This window comes from Micromys minutus (assembly GCF_963924665.1).
Source record: "Micromys minutus genome assembly, chromosome: 7".
NCBI lineage: Eukaryota > Metazoa > Chordata > Mammalia > Rodentia > Muridae > Micromys > Micromys minutus.
Window position 1 is genome coordinate 67,283,448 of NC_137976.1, and position 25,303 is coordinate 67,308,750.

A 25,303-nucleotide genomic window follows, 5' to 3' on the forward strand; every position below is an offset into this window, starting at 1 on the left:
TATTTAATGCCGTGGTAGCAAGGACAAAAACTTACAAGAGCTGGAGGACGAATAGTTGGCAATACTTTCCGAAAGGAATAGCACTGTGAAGAGGAATATATGGGACAGTGGGACACCAGTGCCCCAGGTGCCACTGCGAAGGCTGCACACAAACCTGACAACCATTGTGAAAATAATTCAGGTATTTTCTACCCTACTGGGCTTTTGGGATGGCTGAGGCAGATAAGGACATGCATGCGCAGAGTCTCATACATGTGAAAGATGGCGCTGCGGGTGGTATCCGTGAGTGCCCATTCTGTAACATGTTAGGTAGCATTGGAAGTCCGCCATTGCCCTTTGGAGAAATGGGAGTTTGGAAAATAAACAGCCACATTTAGCACTGTGTGCCGGGCTCACGTTAACAGAAGCTGTCACAGGCCATGGCTCTGCAGAGTTGCCCTCTGCTCTCTGAGCGTGGCAAAGAAATGAATGAAGCCAGGCCTACAGCTGACAAATAATAAACTCTGGGTATAAACAAAGCTGACCCGAAGTGCCACAGCAGACACAGTTTTGATCCATAGGAAGTTTGGTTTTGCCAAAAAGAACCAGTGATAGATGATACTTCAAGATGTCTTCAGGAAGTGAGTAATGGAACCAAACCAAAAAAAAAAAAAAAAAAAATCTAAATAACATGATTCATAGAAAACACAGTTTTAAGCCTCTTCTCTCTCTCCCTGCCTCCATCCGTCCCTCCCTCCCTCCCTCCCTCCCTTTCTCTCTCTCTCCCTCCCTCCCTCCCTTCCTCCCTCCCTTCTTCCCTTACACATATGAGAGAATTTGTCAATGTCTGGTGCCTTCCTCTATCATCCTCTCCTTGTTACTTTTACGATGGGGGTCTCTCGCTCTCTGAATGTAAGGGTCACTTTTGTTTGGCTAGAGTGAGTGGTTAATTAGCTCTGGGATCTGTAATGACCCAACAGACCTCCCTCTTTCTCTGTCTACAGTTGCTGGTGTTATTGGTACATGTTGCTATTCTTTCTTTACATGTGGGTTCTCAGGATCCAAACTTAGGTCCCTGCACTTGGGTGGTAAATACTTACTAATCAAACTGTTTCAAGTTCAGCTGCCCAGTTTTAAGACTATAATGAGTTGTCATTAGCGGTCATTTGGACCCTGTAGGAGGTTCAGTACTGACCACAGCACTGGTAGCATAGATGTCTAGCGTCATAACACCAACAGGCACTTTACATGGGAAGGCCAGAATGGAGAGCCTCCTTTCTGTTTCTCAGGGTAGAAAGCAGGGCTAGAATGTGGCTTGCTGGCTTCCATTTTAGGCTATTCCCATTTTATGATTTTGTTTCTGGGAGTTTCTCAACAACAAAAAGCAAATGTAATTTGTACAGTACACTCTGTGCAAAAACACAAGCCAAAGTCTGTGTGTATGTAATAGAACATGCAAAGGACTGTGGGGGTCCTTCTTGGAGCCTTAGTGTCTCCTGCTTACACCCTTGGGGCCTCATTTCAGCAGTGCTGGAAGGAGAATGGATTAACCCTGATGTTCTCTATACTTCCCTGATCATAAACCTTGCATAAAAACTGTGAGTTTGTGCTATATTTCTTCATGTCAAGATTGGAGAGGGGCATGCAATCTTCATGTTAAGATGGCGCCTGGGCTTTAGGGAGAAACACGGAATCGGGCATAAAACAGACGGCCAGCCACTGGCAAGGAAGTGAATGGAGGGGACAAATTCTCTGGAGCCCTCAGAGCCTTGGCAGCCTGCATCCTTGGGCATCCTCTAGTTGGACTATAATGGCATGTGGGTAAGGAAGCCTGCATCCCATACAGACAGGGGACAGCCTTGACAAGTGCTGCCTCCCCAAGAGCTAGGGCTGAGAAAAGGAAACTGGAAGGAGAGAGCCTGAGTAACATGGAGAAGAATTATTTTTGAATTAAATAATTCAAAAACCATATTATTAATGTAGCATCCTTTGTAAACTAAAATGATGAGGGAAACCTCTGCTCTGGTGTATGGCTGCCTGTCCCACACAGTGTCAGATAAGCTGATCTTCTCACTTTAGGCTGGTAATGGGTATGGTCTGCGGATTCTCACAGCACCCTGTGCCTGACTCTTCCATAGATCTTAGCAGTAATGGCCTCTCAAATGATCCCTGGGAACTAACTACTGTATCAATGAGTTTTCAGAACTAACTACTGTATCAATGAGTTTCCATGATTTTGAACGAGAGGCTCCTGCTTCTCCTGTATCACTGGGTGATAACGGCCTCTCTGCCCATAGAAGTAGTCAACCAAATTCTAAGTTAAAGATGCTTCATCATCATCACCACCATCATCACTGTAATAGTAGCCTTTCCTCTAGCTTAATAGTTTGCAGTGCTCTGTGGCACACACTTTTTTGTTTAGGTCTCATAGCCATATCTGGAAGAATAAGTCTGTGAAGCATTTAAAATGTACAGAGAGAGGGGGCGGGCTCTGAAGAGTGGGGCCAGTTGAATGACATCAGTGTATTAACACCCTGTGTCAGAGCTGAAGACTGTCTGTGAGCACTAAGCTCTTTGTTAGGCACCAACGTCTCCTGGTTTTATGAAACTCAGACTTGGGGATGCCACTGACCTCACAGCGGTAGCAGTGCACGTGGAAATCACGGTCCAGAGCCACAATGCGGACAGTCTCCTCCTGGCCGGGGGCCGGCATGATAGGTTCCTTGCACACAGAACAGCGCGGGGCAAACTTCCTGAAAAGAGACAGAATTGCATCGTCAAGTACAAATGAGGGTGGAGTGGGAAGGAAAAGACTCGGAGGCTGACACCTGCGCTGTATTTCTTGTGTGACCTTGACCAGGAGAGACCAAGGCAGAACAGGCTTTCTGTGTGTAGTGCTCACAGACAGAGAAGAGGTGCAATCTGCACGGAGAACATGGGAACTCATTAGCAGGACGCATGTTGGATACAGCAATCCTGTGCTTAGGACTATTCCATGGGTATGACCTAGCTGAACACTGGAAACAAGGTCCTGCCAGAACATGCATGGGAAAGGTCTTGGTAGGCATTGACTACCCTTTGACTTGCCTCTCCTGCTATTCCTTCATTCGGCCATAGACAAATATCCCAACATTTGAAATCTCTGCGGCTTCTTTTGTTAAAATGCGTCTTGAATTCTCCATCACAGGAAGCCTCACATATACACTTGCATATATATCATCTGTGAAGTTGTGAGCTGAGACATGGCTTGGAATGGATGTAGATAAGGACTTCAGATGATCATTAAAGGATACACAGACCCAGCACCTCTGAAATCCTAGCACCTGAGAGGTTGAGGCAGGAGGATCACCCTAAGCTCCAACCTAGCTTGGGATACTGAGTGAGATCCTGTTTCAAAACCTAAAAGCCAATGAGGGAGAAAAGGGATGTAGAAATATTAAGCAAGTTCCTAAAGTTTTATATGGTAGTGGTTTTAAGATTAATGATGTTAAAATTTATCTACTTGTTGTAAGACTTAAAAAGAAATAATGATAGTAATCTAATACTCTGCAGAGAACTTCATGGTTGTCAAAGAGTTTTTACATACATTATACTCCCTGTGTACATCTTAATTTTCCTGGAGGCCCCCAAAAGGCATCTGTATGGCTGCAATCTAAATAAATATGAATTAAGCAGCAGATCGATTGATTGCTGTGAAAGAAAAATTAAGAGGATCATGGTACAACTGCAGAAGTAATCAGGGTTCTTGTAATTGATATTTTATGCAGGAAGTTGATATTCAGTGGAAAAAAACTATGTTGAATTACCTGATTATTTTTGAATCTGGGTTATCAGTAGTAAAATAGTCAGGCTTCTGATATGAACTTTAAAACTTCCTTTACCCAGCTACCAGGAAGCCGGGGAATGCAGAAGTCGCCACAGCCACACTGAGTTTTCACAGGTACATGTATTTTTAGGACTCCTCTTCATTCTTCCTTTCCTCTCTTTTCTTCCTTCCTTCCTTCCTTCCTTCCTTCCTTCCTTCCTGCCTTCCTTCCTTCCTTTCTATCTTTTTAGGTAGTAATTCTATGTATTTGCTGTGCACTATGATTGTCTCATACAGAAGAATTCTGAGCAATAGCCAATGAAATGAACCACCTGCCATACTGTTTCTTATGAGGAAGATGTCACTGGGTTACTGTTACTTATGAGGAAGATGTCCGGACTCATGGTCTGCTTGTTTCTAGACAGACTGAAGCTCCGTCCTGACCAGTCACTCTTCCTTAGGAAAGCAGAGAGGCAGGAGCTGACACTGCGGTGCTCATGATCCAGGGAGGTGTTTTCCAGTGCTTAAATTGTCAAGTGGACACTAGTAAATACTAATAAACATAGGGTGAAAGCAGTTCTGATGGTCATGGCTTACTAAGTGCCTCGTTTGTGCTAAGTTCTATTAAGCACTGCACACACACATAATAATTTGTTGTTGCTATTGTTGATGGCCTCCTTATGAGAAAGTATGTTTGTCAACTTTTGTTCTTCAGTCAAGGGATCCATGAGCCTGGTTATTTCATATCCAACACATTTTTGGCAATTAACAAATGAATGCTAAATCAAACGACTAAACGGGCCAGCGCTGGGGCTGGGATTTGCAGGTTTCCTTCAGGCTCAGAGACTTGGGCCTTAGTTACCTACCGGCTGCTGATCTTGTAGGAGGTGACTGGATTGTGACAGCCTAGACTGCCAATGAGCCCAGTGTTGGCACCACAGTGCAATGATATGTTCATGGGGTGGTGGGGATGTAGGGGTAGGCTTGTGAGAGCGAGCAGGTCCCTGACAGCATGCTCTATTGAGGACACATCTTGTCCCTCGCAGCCACAAGGTGAATAGCTTTGTTCTGTCATGCCTTTCTTCTGTCATATACTGCCTTACCACAGGCCAAGAACCCCAGGACCAACTCACTACGGACTAAATATCCTGAAAGTTATGTGTTCAAATAGACCTTTTATACTCAGGCATTTGTCATAGGGGAAGGAATTCCCACTAAGACTTCGGGTGACACCTCTGCCAAGAAAGCATAGACCATTGTGTGTGTGTGTCACACACCAACAGCTGACTGTCCTGGGCATCACCAGTGCCCTGGCACTAGAAACACAGATTCAGTAATATTCCAGCACAGGCCTCATAGGGAATTCTCCATGCTTTGGTATCTGTCCTAAACATTTTATATATAGTCTATCTTATTGCAAAAATATATATAATTTGGTTACTGTAGAACTTTATTCATATGTACATTACAAATCCAGCAACATTGTATACACTTAAAAATTACTCAAATATAGAGGTAGCATGATTCCTGAGGAAAAAAAGGAGGGGTAAGATCGAAGAAGTCTTATTAAAATAAATAGTAAGCTTAGCTTTAAATATAGTCATATCCGTAAAATGAGGAGACTGTGTATGCATGTATGTATGTATGTATGTATGTATGTATGTATGTATGTATGTATGTTGTGTGTGTATATATGTTGTGTGTGCACCCACACACCCCCACTGGCCACTCCCACATACTGTGTACAGGGCCCAAGGTAATCACCTTAACTATGGAATTCTTAGTAGCTACTGGTGATCAGGCCTGTGAGAGTTCACAGCTGTAGACATGAGTAAACATTAACCAAAGGTCATTATATGGAAAAGGTCCATTAGGCAAACCTCACGATTCCGCCCTTCATGTGAGAAGCTCTGACATTCGAGACATTCGAGAGGTTTATCCACCGACAACCAACACATCCTCTATCAACAACCCCTTGTTTCTTACACAGCACACTTGACTCCTGCTTGCCTAAGGCTTGCCTGGGTCCCTGAGCCAAGTGATCAGTTCTGAGGCGGACAGGGCAGCTGCCCTCTGGGTGCTGCTCTTTCTGTCCGGTGTCCTGGTTATACACACACATCCTGCCTTCTCCCCATAGGCTCAGCACTGACATCCACCTTTATCCAGCTCTGTCTGGCTCCTCCTTCGGCACTCAACATGGCCACTGGTACATAGAAGGAAGTGTGTGAATGTCAGTAGAACCAAACTGAAATGCGTTTCCTAAAAGCTCACAGGAGAAACCACCTCAGAACAACCAAAAAAATTAAGCTTTGCAAAGTAGAGGAGCAGGCTCTGCCCCTTTGTTGGTTTCCCTGGCCACACAGTAACACTCCTCATGCTGGAAGGCTAGCACCGTGTGATAGAAGGTTAGCACCCCGTGATGGAAGGCTAGCACCCCGTGATGGAAGGCTTGCACCCCATGATGTAAGGCTACCCACTCTTTCTTTCAAAGCTAAGCAACAAGCATTCTGGAATAGGTTCTTCTATTTTTCTTCCATAGATGGGCAATATCCACTGTCCCCTCTGATAACTTCCAATTGTGCAGACACTATTTTCTTAAAAAAATAACTTTTTTTTTTTTCATGTGCCCTGGAAGAGGATGGCGGGGGTTGAGCTATGTATCTTTCTCTCCCCTTCCAGTCGCTCACGTCTGCTTTGCGGGAGTGTTCAGACCCACACGCTTATGTCACTGCTTACAAGTCTCTAATTATGCTCCCTACCACTAGAAAGAAAGAGAAATGGGGGTGACATAAACTTCCATGTGTCAGAACCGATTTCCCCTTTTAATTGAGGGGTGTAGCATCTCAGGCTTTTCCAGCAACACAAACAAGTGTGCTCTGCTTACAGCAGGCTGTCTTTCTTGGATCAGCGGCCTGTCTCGGGAAGGAGGGACTGGTGACAGGAAAACACTCCATGCTGGTTTCTTTCACTTCCCTTAAATAGATGCAGGTTTTTTTTTTTTCATGTGTAATTACACGCTAAAAATAGCAATAATGTGAGGTACAATTTATGCTGCGACTGCCCTTTAAAAATGAGCCTTTTTTTGTCTGATTCAAGTTGAAAATTTCTGCTTCTGGGTTTCTATTTATTTGTTTATTTAATTCACTCAGCCTCACATCTTTTTGGTGAGGTTTTTGCTTTCACTGCTCCTTGGGAGAGTGGTCAGGAAATTCATTTATAAAATATGACTCTTGGGTCCCCAAACTGCCTGTGGAAAGTACCTTCTGGATGCTGACAATCAACAGTGGGGAAAGAAACCCACAGCCCATCTTGTACCTCGGAGCAGAGCCCAAAGTGGTCAGCAACGGGCTTCATCCTTGGAAGCCTTACAAATCACTCACAGAGCAGCTGCCCAGCAACCAGAAGCAAGGAGGCTGTACTCCCTCTCACAAGCCATACCTGAAGCTTCCCACATAGACCATAACAGGCACATGTGCTGGTGTGATGAACTGCATAGGCAGCCAATGAGCACAATAGAGAAAAATACCAAACTGTCATTTTCCCAAACCCCATGGCTATGGCGGAATAGAGGGAGGGGGTCGGTAAAATCAGAGACATGAAGAGGAACAGTATGTTTTTAGCATCCTTCTCAAAATGTGGCACAGTACTGCACTAACTGAGGTCACCAGGAAACGTACCGAGGCACACAGGCCTTGGTCAGGGAGAACGGTGAGTGAGGACATGTGACGGCCTCTCACACTGGAGCTGTGGGATGGAATTGCTCTCTGCTTCTGGGTACCAACACCTCCTAATGGTACAGTGACAAACATGGAGAGGGCAGGACACCATTAGGACAAATTTTGGGGTAAGAACTAGATTGAATTGCCGAGAATTATGCAACGTGCCAATGGCTACCCTTCTCATTTCCCTGAATCAACTCTTGGGTATATACAGCTTCACAAGGATGCCATGATCAGTTGCAGAGAAGCTTTGAATAGAGAAAATATGGAGGACGACTAACATCCATTCATGCTCTGGAGATCACTCTTGGAATATCTTCCCTAAATCCCTAAGTACATAGCTGAGAAAGAAACACAGCCGGTGGTGGGCAGCAAGAACACCCACCACTGGTTAAAGGGGAGAGAGGTTGCTTACTTGTGGAAGTCCTCAATGCAGTGAATGAGACCGCAAGCGTCTACGGTAAAGGGGATGCCATCCAGGCTACGGTGGCACATCACGCAGGTGAAGCAGTGGGGGTGGTATGCCTTCCCAGTGGCACGGAGGATCCGCTCCATGATTGGCTTAGAACACACACTGCACTGCTCCAGTGTTTTCTGAGGAGAGAAAGAAAACTGGTTAGAAGGACAGTGTGGCTTTAGTGTTGACCACAGTGCTCTAGGGAAGGCAGTTTGCAGCAGCAACTGCTAGATCAAAGTGATGCACAAGGGGTCAGAGGGCATCATTCAGGCACTGGGCATCACCCATGGGTTCAAATGTCCGCCATCTTGTCTCTGAAGGCAGTCCATTCTAGTGCACAGAGAGTCATGACAAGTTTTTCAGTAAAGGTTCAGAGAGTAGGGATCTGTGGTACCAACAGCTCATTTTACCCTAGGCCAAAGGCAGCCCCCTCTGGAAACACATGAGCAAGGGGTCTGCAATTCGGTAAAACTTATTTATAAAAACACTTGGTAGGCTAGATATAGTTACTGAAGTACACCACACAGTGTTCTGCATTTAGAAGACTCCTTCACGATTTCAAGTAAAACTTGCCTCAACATTAAAGACCCATCCAGGCCACTGATGGGCTGCAACTTTTTGTCTGTGTGATGACTGAGACAGGTCCATGCCCTCTGTACAGCCCTGATCAAAGCTCCCATTTAAAACCTCAAAATTAGGCTAAATAAATTTTTACAGAAGTACTGAGCATAAACTGGTGGTCTGGTCATAGAAGTGAACTAAAAAATTTTGTTTACATGGATTTGAAGATATGCCGGGCCTTACGAATAAATGTGAACGTTAAGAAGTAATATTCAGGGAGCAAGGCCAACTATTAATCCCACCCCCAGACTCTGTTCTCAACCAGTAGTCTTATTTCACACATGACATGTTATTTTCTAAAGTGACTCACTAGAATTAGGCATCAAATTAGGGTGCAGATGTCAAGAGCTGGACACCGAATCAGATGGAGCGTGCAAAGCAAGGAGAAACCTCCTTCCTGCCCTGAGAGCTTTCAATACATGAGAGGAGAGGAGCCTGGTAAGAGTCAACAAGGGTTCTGGAAGCTGAAGTGACCCCTCTACCCCACAAGGATGCCCTGTGTACTGCCTAAACCATTGGTGTGACCATGTGTTTCCCTCATGCTAGGCCTTCATGATCCTGTAGTGTAAAGAGTGAATCCCACCCACAACATCAGACTTGCCTCTCTGGGCTCAGCTCCTCACAGCATCCAAGCAGCATGCCCACTGTCTCGCCTACTCAGAAAATAGCTAGCTTGTACAGCTTAACACTCGAGTCCATGAACTACGGAAAGGGCCATTCTGGGCTTCCAGTGTCCAGATTAGACAGCTTTTCAAACACCCACTGACTATACTACTTCTTCCTATCCAACTTTGACTTATGTATTTTTCTATAACACATACCAGACACACACACACACACACACACACACACACACACACACACACACACCTCATTACTTTATAATACTGGAATTTCATTAAAGAAAGGAATTTTTAATGTGTTTCAAAATATTATTATTTTTTTAATGTGTATGGGTATTTGGCCTGTGTGTCTGTGAAGGAGTTGCATGCACTGCAGTTACAGACAGTTGTGAGCTGCCATGTAGGTGCTGGGATTAGAACCCAAGTCCTCCAGAAAAGGTGCTAATGTTTTTAACCATTGAGCCATCTCTGCAGTCAGAAGGGATTTTTTTAAAGAATATGTTTCTCTCTCCCAGTATACTTCTTGGGATAAAAGCAAGCTGGAGAAAAATGCCCACAGAAAGAACAAAGAAAAGAATCGTGACAAACTACCATGGCGGCACAGCTCTAGTCCAACTCCTCCAACTCTGGAATGCATCTCAAGATGAACTGGCAGATCCAACATCATCCTCTCCCATGAGCTGTGGCTGCCTGAGGTCCCGGAGCTGCCTTTGCTCATAGTCTAAACTCAGAAAAACTATTAACCTCCTTTGCTCCCATCTTGAATGGAGAGGTTATAATGGCGGAGGTGACCTGGAGAAGGTCGGGAGGAGGACAGTGCTCTGCCTCTCCACTCTGCTGATCTCAGGTAGTAGGACTGGAAATTGTTTTCTGGGGGCTTCTGTTTTGTTTCTCCATGGGTTTTAACTTTTTTTTACTTAAAAAAACAAAACAAAACAAAACAAAAAAACCCCAACCCTGTCTGTAATGAAGTTGAATAAACCAGAATGAATATGCTAGACCAGAAAACGTATTTGTTTGCACTGAGGCTTGGCTCTAAGGTTCAGCTCATTTGCTCAAAACCAGGAGCAACATGCAAGGGTTCGTCAGTTTCTAAGGGAGAGCATTATGCTCTGTGAGTGGTCTATTCTGGGGATGGGTAATCTGGTCAGTTCTACAAAGAAAATAAGCTCAAAGTAAGCCTAAAATTAGCCTCATGAAAAATGCCCCAAAATGAAAAGCATAAAGTTTCCAAGAAAGCTGGCTCAGACAAACAGCCACAAAGGACACGGTAACCTTTCCCAGACAACTCCCTCTATTGTATGTGCGCCCCATTTTCCACTGTTGGTGAGGAGCCCGCTTGCATTTCCTCTAGGCCAGGTGCGGTGAGACTCAGGGCCTCCTGGTTAACTGGGTCACTGAGCTTATGAGGACCCTTGAGGTTGGCATTTCTACTTTTCTGACTCCCGGCAATTTAGAGAGAGACCTGACAAACTCACAGATAGCAATAAGAAGGAATATGTGCTTCTCAAAGTCTATTCAGTGTCCTGGCTGGGACACTACAGAAGAATCATTTCTCTCGTATAATTTCTTTGCTCTAGACTTCAGGTTTTTCAATGGTAAAATGATTTATCCCAATTCTTAAGGTTCCGGTTGCTTCTGGGTACTAAGAATACAAGGAAAGGCCAACTCCCGACTAACAGAGCCATACTAGAAAGAAGCGGAAGACCCCGGGACAGAGGTTTGAAAGTGGGACGCACATGTTTGCCTTCCTCCTTAAGACGTTTAGAGATTTCTAATCATGACGTTTTAAGCACAACAGTGGGAGCTTTGCACCTTTTTATACGTGGTTATTTTCAAACAGAACACTGGATGCTTTCTGGACACATTAAGCTTTTCTGAAGTAGGATAGAGCAACTGTGAAATGACAGTTTGGAAGGAGGCTTCAGTAGCATTAGTGAAAAAGATGTGTCTAAGTCTGCTCAGATCACGTCTTAGATGCGGAACATGGTGCCGTGTTTGACAGCTAGCAGGAGAGCACACTACAGCTTGGGGACCCACCCAATCAGCCGTGTACTTGGTGACTTTGCTCCTCCTCCTCACCACTGATCTCCCACATGGGCTTCACCTTCTGTCCACCATTCTGAGCTAATTATTACATCTAAAAACAAAAAAACCCCAAAAAAACAAAAACAAAAAAAAAAAACAAAAAAAAAAAAAAAAAAAACCAAACCAAACCAATCAACCAAACAATAACAAACAAAAACCAGTCCACACACCCAGGGCACCTTATACTTTTCTTTGCCTAGAAAATATCTGTTCTCTCTTTCTTTTTAAAATGAAACTCAAAGGCCACTTACTGAGGGAAAGAAATCTTTCCCGATTCTCCTTCTGTTAGAGTAAAAATGAATCATGTTCTCTGCTACCATAGGATTGCTTATATTTTTCCCCTATGACATTTACATGGCCAGGTAGTAATCTCTCTTCTCTCTTTCCATGAAACTTTAGTCTGAGGTTGTGTTGCCTATGAAACAGATTTTGAAACAACTTTGCACACAGGAAGCTATTGGGCAATAGCCTTGTGATCAGCATCAATTAAAGGAGTGCCTAGGTAAAATCTATGATGTAGCTATAATCGAAACTTGGATCCATCCAAGAAGAATGTGAGAGCTGGGAGTGACCTCATGAATTATTCTTTCATGAAGCTCTTGATGAGAATCTTTATAGCTGCATGTATCAGTCACCAGACACAAGACCATTCCCAAGAAGTAATCTGACTGGAGGACTTTTCGTTATCTGATAATTAGCACAGAGAGACCTAGGTATGAGCCTTTATCAGTCAACATTCTCAGCAGCTAAGGAAATGAGAAACCCAGTCTCAGGTATCCAGGCAACACACTACGTCATCTACACACACAATCACCCTTGCCCTGCACAGTCCCTGGTCCCGGGTAGGAACTGGTACCAAGCTGTGAAGACCTTGTCACATAAACTTAGTGCTAGATCTGTATTTTATAAATTTTACAACAGACATTACTTTGAGCAGCCACTCTAACCAAAGTATGGTTAAGATGCAAACATTTGGGAGAAGCAAAAAAGAATCATGGGATCAGTAGTCAAAAGGCACAGGCTATAAACTTTTCTGAAATGATGATGCTCCAGTTGTGATTAGAAACAAAAATTTAACTAAAAAACTAAACTAAAATCACAAACACACTTGTACTCAAGACTCCCCAGTGCAACTGTTGTTAAATCTGAGATACAATCTGGTTGTAGTTTTTATATTCCCGGGTGTTATATAAATAACTTTTCTAATTCCCAGGCAGAAGAGCTGGAAGGAGCTGCTGAATATAAATGAAGCAGGCAGTACAAACACTAGCCGCCACCCCACCAAGAGAAGGAAGAGGGTGTTACCGCCAACACATCGGACAGGAATACACTGGTCAGTGTCAGCCCGGGATCAAGACAGACGTGCAAGGAGAGCTGGGAGACTGGAAGAGGAATGGTGCTAAAACTCTAATTTTATAAAATCGAAATGTGCTCTTCCATTTCGGTGAAAGGAGCAATATCAGGCCAGGAAGGATCAGAGGATGATGAGGTGACATCTCATGCTTTAGAGAGCGTTCAGGCCTTAGCTGATCAAAAGAAAATCGGGGGAAGGGAGGAGACTAGTAGGACCTGGAAAGTCTGTATAAATTCTTCTGTCCAGAGATTACAACTTTCTACACATCCTTCCCTCGAGATGATGTGGTTAGAGAAGTGATGCCAAGGAGGCCTTCTCAGAGAGCCCAAACTCACTCCTTAGTGAGGGGTGTCAGAGAATGGATGCCTAGAACACACACTGTCCCCCCACCCCCAGGTGCCACCCAGAAATCAAGGCCTGAATCATGCACATGGTTAGAAGCAGATTCACGCTTCCTAGTTCTCTATGCAATGGGGAACAACTCCAATGTTCAGGATGTACTTCTGTATTTTTGTAGAAACACTTTAGACTACAAACAGAAGGCAATCAGGCTTCCTACCTGCAAGTTACATGCAAAGAAATGAAATCAGGAAACACGTCGTGATCCTAAGACCATCTGTCCCCCAAACACCTACACTACCAGACAGAAAACTCATTGTTGGGTCCCAGCATTTACAATAGTGTTTCTGTGTAACACTGATGCTTCGTGAATTTTAATTAGAAGATAAGCCAACAAATTATGGATAATTTATTTAAAATGAAATTATTTTATGTAATCGTGTAAAAACCTGCCAAACAGTAAGCTTAAGTTAGTTTCAGGTGTTCCGTACTCGAGGGACTCCAGAGTCCCTGAGCTATCAGCTGGGTCTGCAGATGCTTCATTTCCTTCAGTGTTCTGCACGAATACCATCACTGTCTACATGAGCGGTGAGGTGGATTGTGGGAAGCTCATTTCAAGGGTGAGTGTTAAAACAGATTGGTAGTGTGGATCCACAGAAAGGTCTATGATTCAGCAAATTTCTCAAGTACCAGTGTAATTATTTAAATTCAAATAATTCTACCGTCTAACTCACTTATGGATTGTTAACCTATTCTTGGTTCTGACAATCAAGAAGGATTCCCAGAGGATGGCTATGTTTTAGGTTCTTCATAGGCAAAGACTTTATTCAGCCCTGGGAGCTCAGAGGAGCTTACAGTGAAAACCTCAACAGCCCTGCCTTCCAGCAGCGGCACACATTTCCCACTATAATCTGTCCTGCACTTTGGGCTGCTCTCTTCCTGTATTTACATCAAGATGTATATTTTATATTTGTATCTGTGTTTCAAACAGACTAGAAATAATGGCAGCAAACTCAGTGCTGTCCCTAAACTGTGACTCTCTAATCAGAATCAAACTTCTTTATAGGTGAAAATTATGATTTGTCCCCCAAACTTTGATAGATGAGATCAAAACCCTCAAAACTATTTTCGTGATGTCATGATTTACATTATTTACACACACACACACAGACACACACACACACACACACACACACACACACACACACACACACACACACACACAGAAAACCACCTAACTGAAGATTCTATAAAAGAATTTTAACTTTCATTTTTTTAATGAAATCCTTTTGAGTTTAACTCTTTGGGTTGTTGCTTTTAATTGTTTAAATTTCTTAAAATTCTCTTTAAACAAACACTTCATATATCTCCTCTAATCAACTGCCTCCTCATTTGCTCTACCCTGACAGAGAGCCTAGGGAGTAAAGTTTTGTACATCCTGGAAGTGCAGTGGGAAGGAAAAGTCTGAGACACCTTCCTTTCATTCACAAGTTCCCAGGGAAAAGGAATAAAGCATATCTACAGACAACTGCTTAAAGGCAAAGACCGGGGGAATGGTGCTCTCACGAAGACACAAGCAACCTGAAATGACTGAGAAAACGGAGTGGGATTATTGAGAATGGGGGATAACAGGCTGTTTTCTGTGGTTTGTGACGATACCTCTTATTTTGGTGGGGTTTCATTTACCATTTAATAAAAAACTGATTTCAATACAGTTTGGAACTGTATTGGGGCCGTCATCATTATCTAAGCCCCCTTGAGAGATGTCTCAGACAAGTCTGCCTTCAAATAAAGCTCACTCTCCAGGTAGACTAGTGTAATAGATATCTGTGGAGTGGTGAGGGAGAATTCAATATTTTCAGGCATGAACATGAAAATGAACAACATTTAACATTTCAGAGAAATGTAGGCTTATTAGTTTAGGATTATGAAGTAGAAGACAAGAATTTTGTTTACATTTGAACGATATAAGTTGGCTTTAAAATTTAGAAAGAGGAGAGCTGGGGAGATATCTCATGTGGTAACATGCTTACCAAGAGAGCACAGGGACCTGAGTTCATTTACTGGGACTCGGGTCAAACAAACAAACAAATAAACAGACAGAAAAACAAAATCAAGCTGGGTGTGCAGTGCTGGAAAGATGGTCTGTCCATTAAAAGCCCTGGTTGCTATTCCAGAACACATATGGCAGCTCATACCCTTATGTAACCCCAGTTCTGATAACACCCTTTTTTTGGGAAACTGCACCCATTTGGTAGACCAACATACATATCCCCAACCCCCCACACACAAAAATGAAAGGTGAAACTTACAAAAGCCGGTTGTAGTGGTACATGCTCTGGCCTTAGTGCTGCTAAGGTGAGGGAGGTGGATCCCTGGGGCTCACTGGCTATCAAATCTAGCTTATTGGGGAAATTACAGGTCAATGAGAGACCGTATCCAAACAAACAAACAAAGAAATCTTTTGATTCAAAAAGACATTAGTATAGCTACTCCTTAAGGCTCAGAGAGGTGATTTGTCATTTTAAAGCATGTAACCACGTTCAATAGTAAGTCTTCCAAAATACTTGGATGTGTCAGAATCCTTGAGAAATGGAGGGAGTAAAGCTACCTTCTTGCCAGGGGCAAATTAAAAGATCACAGAACTCCAGCGAGACTGTCATGAGAAGAGAAGAAAAGAAGTCCTTTCCTTCCGAGCCAAGTCCAATCAGAAAACTGTCTTTACAGCATCTTCAAGGCATAGTCTTGTTAGGACTTATTCACGTGAGAAACACAGCAGGCATGTTATACAGTCAAAGAGCTCTGCTGACTTCAGGAGGCTGGGTTTGAAAGTCTAAGAATTAACTGACATTTGGTGTCTTCACCTACGAAGATTGAAAGTGTCTTGATGTGTTTTTAATAGCTAATTAATAACCCATAAATGAAAGAAAGAACTTAGTACCTGGTATGTAATCCCAGCTTTAATGTTGGCTTTATATAACTTTTCTTTATAAAAAGTTATTTCCAGGACTTTATCTACAGCAAACCAAATCTGTCACCTGGACATGTACATTAAGCATGCACAGGACCTCAGATAGGTATGTCCATAGCTGTCAGGCAGAGCAGGCAGAGCAGGCAGAATGGAGAATTTCTATGCTACATCTCTTAATGTCATCAGGATTTGAATCTATGCCCTCTACACCAGAGGCATGCATGCTTTTCTCTGGTTCATACTTTATGACAATCTGTAAGTTTCTTCTAGTTCCCTTATGGGAGATCCTACAATGCTCTGGCTCATCGTTAGCATTCTGCTGTCCAAGAACACTTCGAAAATATATAACTTGGGGCTGCTTGTCCCTTTGCACATCAGATAGCATGACACTGTCCCTAGGGAGATGGATTTTCCCATTATTACTCCCATTCAATAAAGATGTCATGTCCAGGACCCAAATGACATACTTTATTATGTATCTAGCCGCACTGGGTACGTTCTGAAGCTCCAAACTTCTTGTTGGAAATAGTTCGTGAATAAGACAAGATGCACACAATCATTCCTGTTGTGTGAAAAGCCACTGCACACGTGCCTTTGCACTTGTATCTTTGCCGTTGATAGGCAAAGACGATCACACAGTGATGGAAATGGAGGGCCTGGCCTGGCCCGCAGAGATATTGATTCTCATGGCATGCTAAGGCCTACTTCTCATCATCCTTGCCAGTGACAGCCTGTGTCATTATTTGTCACTGGGCATTGAAGACTAATACATTATCAGTCTTTATAACAGCATTCAGTCATAACGAGCCTGCAAAAAATATTTGTTATATGAAGAAGTAAACTGGTAGCATTAAATAAAATAACATCTGAGGTGTGTTTTGGCCCCAGGATTAATTGATGTCAGCAAGAACGTATCTCTCAAAAAAAAAATTATTGCTACAAACTCCCCTAAGAGCATAAATGATCTGAAATGTTTCGCATACACAGACAGTACAGCAACACCCTTTTACCTAACGCCATCCGATTATCAAGGGTAATTGGCCATCTAGAAGAACACTCTAAAATGTGAGTTTAAGCAAAGATCTTTCCAGCTCTGTGTATACAGAGTAATGACCACCTGTGTGCACATTTCAGATCAGAATGAAACCACCCTGAATCATCCATTAGAATCATGATCTGCAAGCAAAGACTAGAAATGTTCTTAGTACCATTCTGCTCACGCGCCTGTTTTCTGAGACTCGTGCCTTCCACTGAACTTATTTTCTGTCTGACTGTGTGGACTGCAATTACTTCCTACATTACAGCCACAAGAGGTCTGAGCCAAGAACCAGGGTCAGGGAAGGTTTCTCCGTCTACATATGCATATGACAGAAAAGCTTCTTTGAACCAAACCTGATCTTCTTTCAAAAGAAAGGGAAAACTTTAAGCCTCTAACTCCTGGGAGTGGCAGGGAGAACAGCCAGAGGGCAGTGAGCGAGCTCTGATCCTCTGGAGACCATTTGAGCACATTTGGCAATCACTTGGCTTCTGTTGAAAACAAGGCCTTCTAATTACACTTCTGCCAACGGAAGACAAAAGACAGCACTTGGGCCTAGAAAGGTCACGGTGACATGCCAGTGTCAGGGCTGTGATTGTGGTTTCTTTCTGAGTACAGGCCTGCTGATGGAACAGCCACACACCAGGCTGGGGAGCCCATTCAGAGGAATGGAATCTCAAGCAGGCTGCGAAGCGATTTGCTGTTCTCCTAAATGGTATCTCGCCTGTAATATTTTCTGACACTAGAAATAAAATAATAACATGTTTTGGTTCTTCTTTCTGTATCTCGCACTGCACCCAAAGTAGTTTAGATGAACTAGGTAGGAAAGGCTCAGTGAGTGCAGGGCTTTTCCAGGCTACAGGCTTTTCCAAGTGCCTCAAAGACAAAGGAGGCAGAACATACAGATGTTTGCTCCCTGCTGCGCAGAGTTGTGGACTAACTCCTTCGGTGTCTCTGGAATGCAAATTTTCTTTCACAGTTTAGCAGTCTTTTTTGGATTTCAGCACAGTGAACTAACACTTTCCTGGATTCCAAGACCTCCAGAGAACCAGATGGATGAGAGGAACTGGGAAAAAGAACCCACACTGTTTGAAAAAGGTATGAATTTCTCACTTTGCACTTAGCCAAAACGCTCTGAAAACTAGAAGAGCGAAATCACTTTTGGTTTGTTCAAATGCATGCCAGACCAGTTGTTTGTAGGGTGTAAGAAGAGAAAAGTCCAAAGTGATGTGATGCTTTGGAGTCTGTGTTCACTTTTAGCTGGGAAGCAGATTTTTAACAGAGACGGCGTGTTTACTATCAGAGGCAGGAAAGAAAGTAAAGAGGAGATTGCTCAGGACATCACTCTGGGTGTCTGGGCTTTGACACCATGGAGGTCTTTCCAAGGCCAGCTACTTAAAGGGGACACTTTGGTCCTCCTGGAGCCCTGTGGGGCCTTCCCTTTCAAAACAGGTAGCCTACTGTCTCATCCCCAGCTCATCAACATTCTGTGTTCTTGCTCTTCATTTGTTGGGACCTCTGCTTTGAGTGTCCTTTCTTTTCCAAGGCCTTAGCTTTGGAGGTCCAGGGCTTTCTGTTACTGCTTTCCCCGCCTACTCTTCTGCCCTTTCGCACAGTGATCATGTATGTGTTCTTTAGGGTAGTGACCTAAACAGAGTGTTAACTTTTTACATGAAATCTCCAAAGAGGGGCCATCAAAATGTACTCCATCCTCCCATTTGACACGTGCTGCTAGGCAACAAAAGCTGGGCGGCTGAGACGCACCAGCTAATGGAGTCCTGTGGGTCTGGATGACTGTGCAGTGCAAACAAAATGGTTCTCTCTTGAAGATCTGAATTGCCACAGGATAGCTCTACACTGGAGTTGTCATGCTGGAGAGACCACCTTTAATAGAGGGACATTGATGAGAAGCCCCACTTGTTCCACAGTAGCTGATCCAGGCCTCCAAGGGGCCTCAGTTCAGGACACTCAGAAGTGTCTACGACTTAAAGCTCCCTGGCTGAGAGACTACCAGATTTCTCACCAACGGTGTATGCAGGAAAAAAATATTGGTTTGTGACCAAAACATTTTTTAATCAAATTTTTAAGCTAGTTATAAAACTAATTATAGTGGCCATCATATTAAAACAGCACACCTTCCATATATTCAAAGTTAGACATTTAAACTTACTTATGTTGTTGGCACTAAATATGTTTCATAAAACATATTTAGAAATTGTTTGGTAAATACATAAATGAATGACTGAGTGAAGTAATTAATGAATAATACACTTGGAAGTCTCATGATCAATGGAGTGTAAATTCCAGAAGAGAGTTTTATTCAAAAGGATAGGGTACGTGGAGAGAAAATACTGACAAATCAGAGGGGAAGAATGCATATTAGACTTTCCTTCTCCACAGAGTGGGAATGGGGTTCTCACGCCTTATAAGCCATTATTATTCTATGGACATCCAAGCACAGGATCATGCATGGCGATTCATTCTCTTCCAGAGTACCTACTGCTATTCTCCACATCTCTGAATGTGAGGACAACACCTTTCATGAATAGGAAAATGAATATATACATTAGTGGGGAAAAAAGAGAGGAGAAACAACGTTCTCTTGAATGATTTTTCAATGAACAAAAGCAATAGATTTCTTTATCTGTATAACCAAAAGAATTTATAGCAGCTAAAGCTTCACAGAGGCCATGGCAGAGGGTGAGAGAAAGTGAGGTTGAGGCTGTTATCTGTGCCAGTGGGTTTGGTGAGTACATTCCCAGCACAGCGGCCTCTAGTTTGTCTGGGCTTATCCAGCCTGAAATGATAATTTCTAGGGACAGTGACTCCCTTGGAGGGCATCCATTCTACTGGCCCACTTAATTGTTAGAAGATTATATTTAATCTTCCTTCTGTCCTCTATAAGCATGTCTGTTGCCTTTTCTATGCAACGACCCTAAAGAGTACTGAAAATATTGTCTTTTTTGAGACTTCTCTTGGGTTAACTACCTGGAATCTTTCCATCCTTTCTTATGGGATATTTCTGTCTCGTACCCCCCCCCCCAACCACTATTTTCAGCCCAAGTTCCAGTTTGTCTTGGTTCAGTTCAACACATGGCACCCAGAATAAAACAAAGCACTGTAGGCTCTATAGCTAGTCTGTGTCCTGCATAGCCCTGCCTAAGTAGTGCAATCAAGAATGGTGTTTACTTTTCTGTGATTTGATATATTGTTATTATGACTACTAATCTGTGGTCATTATAAATTTCTAAGTAGATATGCCTCTTAAGAGTGAAAATTTGTTTTCTTAGGTGGATTTTTTTTATAATTCAAAGATACCCCTTCAAGTTCATCACATTTTTAGCCCCCTCAAGATTTTTATATTACCCTACAACCTCCTTTTTAGTTCTATGGTCTCCAGGTTTTAGGATGGTCCACGTTCTGGCTACCATCACAGCTCCACATACAGAACTTGCTTCTTCAATACTCCTGAGTGGTGCTCTCTCAAGAAGCATCCTGATGATGCCAAAATAGACTATTTACTGGAAAATGGAATGGGCAAAGCCCTTCAACCATGACTTTCTGAATCTTCTCACAACTTGGTGAAATACAATACTTTAGTAGAGTACTGGGTATGTACATCTGGGAATGAAGCGCAATGCTAGGGTTGGAAGCTCTGCATGTCAGTAACAATTAGAAGACATGCTTATAATATTCTAAGAAGTAGCACAAGGTGCAGCTCCTCTGTAGCTACATTATCCCCTCAGGAGCATCTATACCTGACATATCCCAAATTTTATATGTATTATCTAAGAAAGAGTAGAGCCTGAAAAGCTTCATTGCCTCAACTTTGAAGTCCCTGTTCTTTGTATTCAACCATGACGCCAAAAAAAAGTCCAAAGAGATGGGCAGTAAAAATGGTAGGTGGTCATGTAAAATAATTAAATCACTGACTTATGAGACACTATGGAATTACTCTTACTTGTCACCTTTCAGGGCTTGCCCTGGCAGTGACAGACACTTAAATTAATGCAGAGCGTCCTTGACCCTTCAGAACAACGTTCTCTTAAATGAATGCAATGTTTATCTTTAACACAGACAAGTAGACAGACAGCATAGAAATCACGTTGTCACCAGGCTGGAGTGGCACACACCTTTAGTCCCAGCACTTAGGAAGCAGAGGCAGGAAGATCTCAGTGAGTTTCAAGCCAGTCTGGTCTACAGAGTGAGTTCCAGGACTGCCAGGTTGTGATACAGAAATTGTCTTGAAAAACCAAGCAACAACAACAAGAACCCCCAAAACAAACAAAAACTAAACCAAACCAAAAGAAAAAATAAATAAAACATGTTTTCTATGTCAGGGGACCTTTTCTTTGTGTGACAGAGGCCTTTTCTTCTATGAGAAGAGACAGCACATAAGCCAAGCCCTGAAGTAGAATAGACATTGGAAAATGAGTATTTTCCATTGGTAGTTAAAATACAGGTAGACCATAGTGTCTAAACATTTGGTATCTAGATACAGATTATGCAAATTATATATAAACTAGGAGGAAAGAAAGCTCAGTAAGGGGGAGGGATAGGAGGAATGAAGTCCTCATGTCATTGTGAAGTATGGCAAGAAACACAGTAAAGCATCCTGCTCACCAATGGCTTTTCAAATGGTCAGTATCCCAAGGGTTTGAAGAGATGAAAATTTGGGAACATTCCCTTTTTAAGTCTGCTTTGCAGCATGTTCTTCAGAAGGAGCCAGCAGACTCTGAATACAGAAAGTTAAGTGTCATGTGGGAGAGGAATGAGATCAGAGACATTGTATTCAACAGGATGATACTCGGGCTACTTCGCCACAGAGATGCAGAAGATGGACTACAATAGCTACTGTGGAAGATGAGATATTTGTTGCCAAGGAGGAATTTTATTAGAGGACAACTGGGTGCTAGAGGTGAAAAACCTGAAGGGCTGCCCGGTCCAGCCGGATAAGTGTGCAGACACAGCAAACGAGCTAATGACACTGTCAAGTCAAGAGCAGGGAGCTCAGTTCCCGGGCTATGTTCTACCACAGCTGCAGGACACAATCAGCAGTGTTTAATGCCAGAGTCCCCTGGGCCCTTAGCACTGAGAGAAGATACATTCACACCGCACATATTCAGTACTCAAGTTCCCATCATTTTCCCTTAAGCAAACTTACAATATAACAAAAATGGAAAAAAGTGGAGAAGAATGGAGAAGCTAATTATAGCAGAGTGTGGAATTTGGCATATTCATGGAATACTAGACAACAAAAAGAAACAGATGGCTGATACAGCTACAGGGATGAATGAGTCTCAAAAACCACACTCTGAATGAGAACAGGCAGATTCCAGGGAGAGGGGGAGGGATACAAACACAGAAAGGGATCGAGACTTTCCAGAAGTAAAGAAATACAGCACAGAAAGTCAAACATCATTGCTTCCAAGGGCATCAGGCTCTGGAAAGGACATGAGGGAATCTTTTGGAAGGATACATGCAAAAGTCCGTTCTCATCAAATTCAGCATTTCTGACCTAAGTATTTACTTGTGTGCGAGTCATAAGAAAAACGAGAACACTGTAAAAAGGAAGCAAACGCAACATTAAGGTTTCTCCTGGTGATAAGTATAACATGGATATGCAAGGGAGAAGAAAGTATATTCAAACTAAATAAGCCCAGGGGAAAAACCCCACTAGAGCCCATGTGACTCAGGCCTAGCTAAGGCCTCTGGACTAGCTAAGCAAAGGGCCGATGCTGTAAATGTAGACACATGAAAACTTTGCTCAATAAGGATGGTGACTTTAATTTATATTCATAAGAACCCTGGGAAAAGCAAGGCCATATGCAGTCATATCTCGCCCTTCCATCCAATAGCTGAGAAAGCAGACACACAATGAGCAATATGTATGTATCAGGAAACATGAATAGGGTATAGTTTTCTACATTTCAGAATGACCTTTTCTCACTACCCACACTAACCTAAGGTGTCAGAGAGGCCTGCATTCAGCCCCTTTACCGTCTACCCTAACAAAGCAGTCCCGGTTTCAGAGGTTGGTTTCTTAAGGAACTTCGCAAAGTTACAACCTAGTCATATAGGCTGGTCTGTGAAGTTCTATAGTATATCCACAGCCCCGACACCTAGAAATCTGCTGCTGGAGACATTCTGGCCACTCAGACAGACATACAGAGCAATAGAAGCAAGTCCCAAATGAGCGTTGGCTTCCCAAGTGACAGGGCTGGCTCCTACATCAGAGCCCTCCATCCTGAATACAGAAGAAGCCTGAACTTGCTTAGGAGACCAGAGCACAATGGAGGACAGACCTTCAGTGTAGGGCAGGGTGGGATACCAGAACTTCACAGAACCAGGACTTTCACAGCACAGACAAACCACCTCGCTGGTATTCTCACCAGTAAAAGGGACAGGACTGTAATGTCTCTTCATGAGGCTGAGAGAATTGGATAAAATGGGGCAAGCTCAGGCCCTACCTGCTACAAGTATACAAGATCCATTCCTCTAGGGCAGGGTTCACAAACAGTCCACTCTGGGCCAGTATGGCTTCCTTTCTTTCTGTTTCTTTTTTTTTTTTTTTAAGATTTGGCCCTCTAAATCTGAAGTGACTGACAATCCACACTACACATATTCCAGCGAGTCCCAGCTAATACAGAATCATTCCTGAATATACAAGGAGTTCATCAAACATTTAGACACATCACTCTGCTTCTCCACCAACATCTGGCTAAAGGGGGAAGGGAAACCTGGGGGAACAGGGGGAAAGAGGCCCCTGAAAAAATACCTCTAATAAATGTGGTAGCACACATTTGCAAGGTCAGCAACTCAGAAGGCTGAGGCAAGGGATCAAGAGTTCAGAGTCAGCCTAACCTCCTCCTCTTTCTGGTGATAAATCTGCCTCTGAATATTTTGAGACTGGAATAACACCATTTTATATGAAAAGCTGCAGTTTTTAATTTATGATTTATAGATGGCACAAGTGAGGTTCAGAAGATGAAGTGGCGAGGGGGGCCGTGCGGCCAAGGTTGGTGCTGCCCTGTCTGGCTCAGTCCTCCCTGGTCTGTGGTCTCTGCCCTCCCCCAAGTCAACTTGCTGTTTACTTGACTAAATAACCCTTGAGCAGATGTGCTACTCAGCCTCCCAATGATTGCCACATTTATGCTTGCCTCAGAGTGAAGTGCAGAATGTTTTGTCAGAGCCTTAGGGGCTCACAGCACAGAACAAACATCAGTTATCCTTGTTGACACTATAAGAGAGATGTACGCTTGGAAATGTAGCCTAGAGTGACAACTGAAGCTTGTAGTGAGCTTTTTGGATATTTAGATAAGATCCTATTAAGGCACCAATAAAAACATTTTCTTGTTTATATCACAGACTGCTGGCTTTGTTGGAGTTCAAAGGGGCTCCGAGCACTTGCCATGCCTTTTGCTATGTGTAGGCACAATTAAGGCATTTTTTTTCTCAGAGAATTTTAAGCTAAAGGAAAATGTCCCTTGATTTTCATCAGCCTAAAAGAGAAAAGTGTTTTTTTGCAATTGAAGAACACCACTCTGTGATCTAACTTCAACTTCCAGCATCTGAGAAGAGATTAGATTTCTCATTTTTGAATGGGGAACGGGAACCCCCAGTATGAATGGAACTGCTTCTCTGTCGGATGGTTCGTTTTCAGGGACCAATGCTGTTTCTAGATTATTTTGGAAGAGGAGGCAGGAATAGGTCAGAACTTGCTAAATGAAGCTCTTTGGTAGTAATAATTGTGCTAGATGACTAAGATCTCCATAAGATAATATAAAAGTATTTCACGAACGTTATTTGCTAAAAAAAAAGTTGGCCATCATTTGAAGCTACCTGACCAAACAAGACTTGGCACAGGCTATTACGGATGGTACTTTTAACAAAAGCAGTCTGCATATGAGGATTTGCATAGAACAATCTGTGTATCTAAGCTGTATCTAAGCTGTTCCCCACTGTTCCAGAAATCTTCCCACACCAGAAAGGGAGCTTCCAGCTTTCCCAAACTGCCAGAGCTCAAAGGATGTAGTGCTAGGAGCCCTTTGGTTTGTTACATCTGGCTTCCCTTTCTTGATTCTTGGACAATGATCTTTGTTTTTCCTCGCTCAGCTTTGCTTGGCTTTTTTTTCCCTAAAGAAGTAAGTCTGCAATGGGGAGTTTTCATAGGATTTAAATTATAAAATTTAGCTAGGATCTCAAAAACTAGTGACCAAAGAGGGCCATGAAATCTACAAAGAGACCAATCATGAACTCAATGCTATTTGTGTGAGGATAATAAAAATTATGACTCCATAATTAGAGATAA

The 25,303-nt window shown here is 43.0% G+C and overlaps 1 protein-coding gene across 1 annotated transcript in view; it reads right to left on the reverse strand.

Annotated features, from left to right (window-relative positions):
• LPP (LIM domain containing preferred translocation partner in lipoma) overlaps nucleotides 1-25,303 on the reverse strand; it is a 555,231-nt gene that overhangs the window by 13,832 nt on the left and 516,096 nt on the right. The window contains exons 11-12 of the mRNA XM_080919338.1: nucleotides 7,919-8,097; nucleotides 2,612-2,732 (exon numbers count right to left, since the gene is read on the reverse strand). Coding sequence (XP_080775464.1) covers nucleotides 2,612-2,732; nucleotides 7,919-8,097 — 300 coding nt within the window. The remainder of the gene's footprint in view (nucleotides 1-2,611; nucleotides 2,733-7,918; nucleotides 8,098-25,303) is intronic.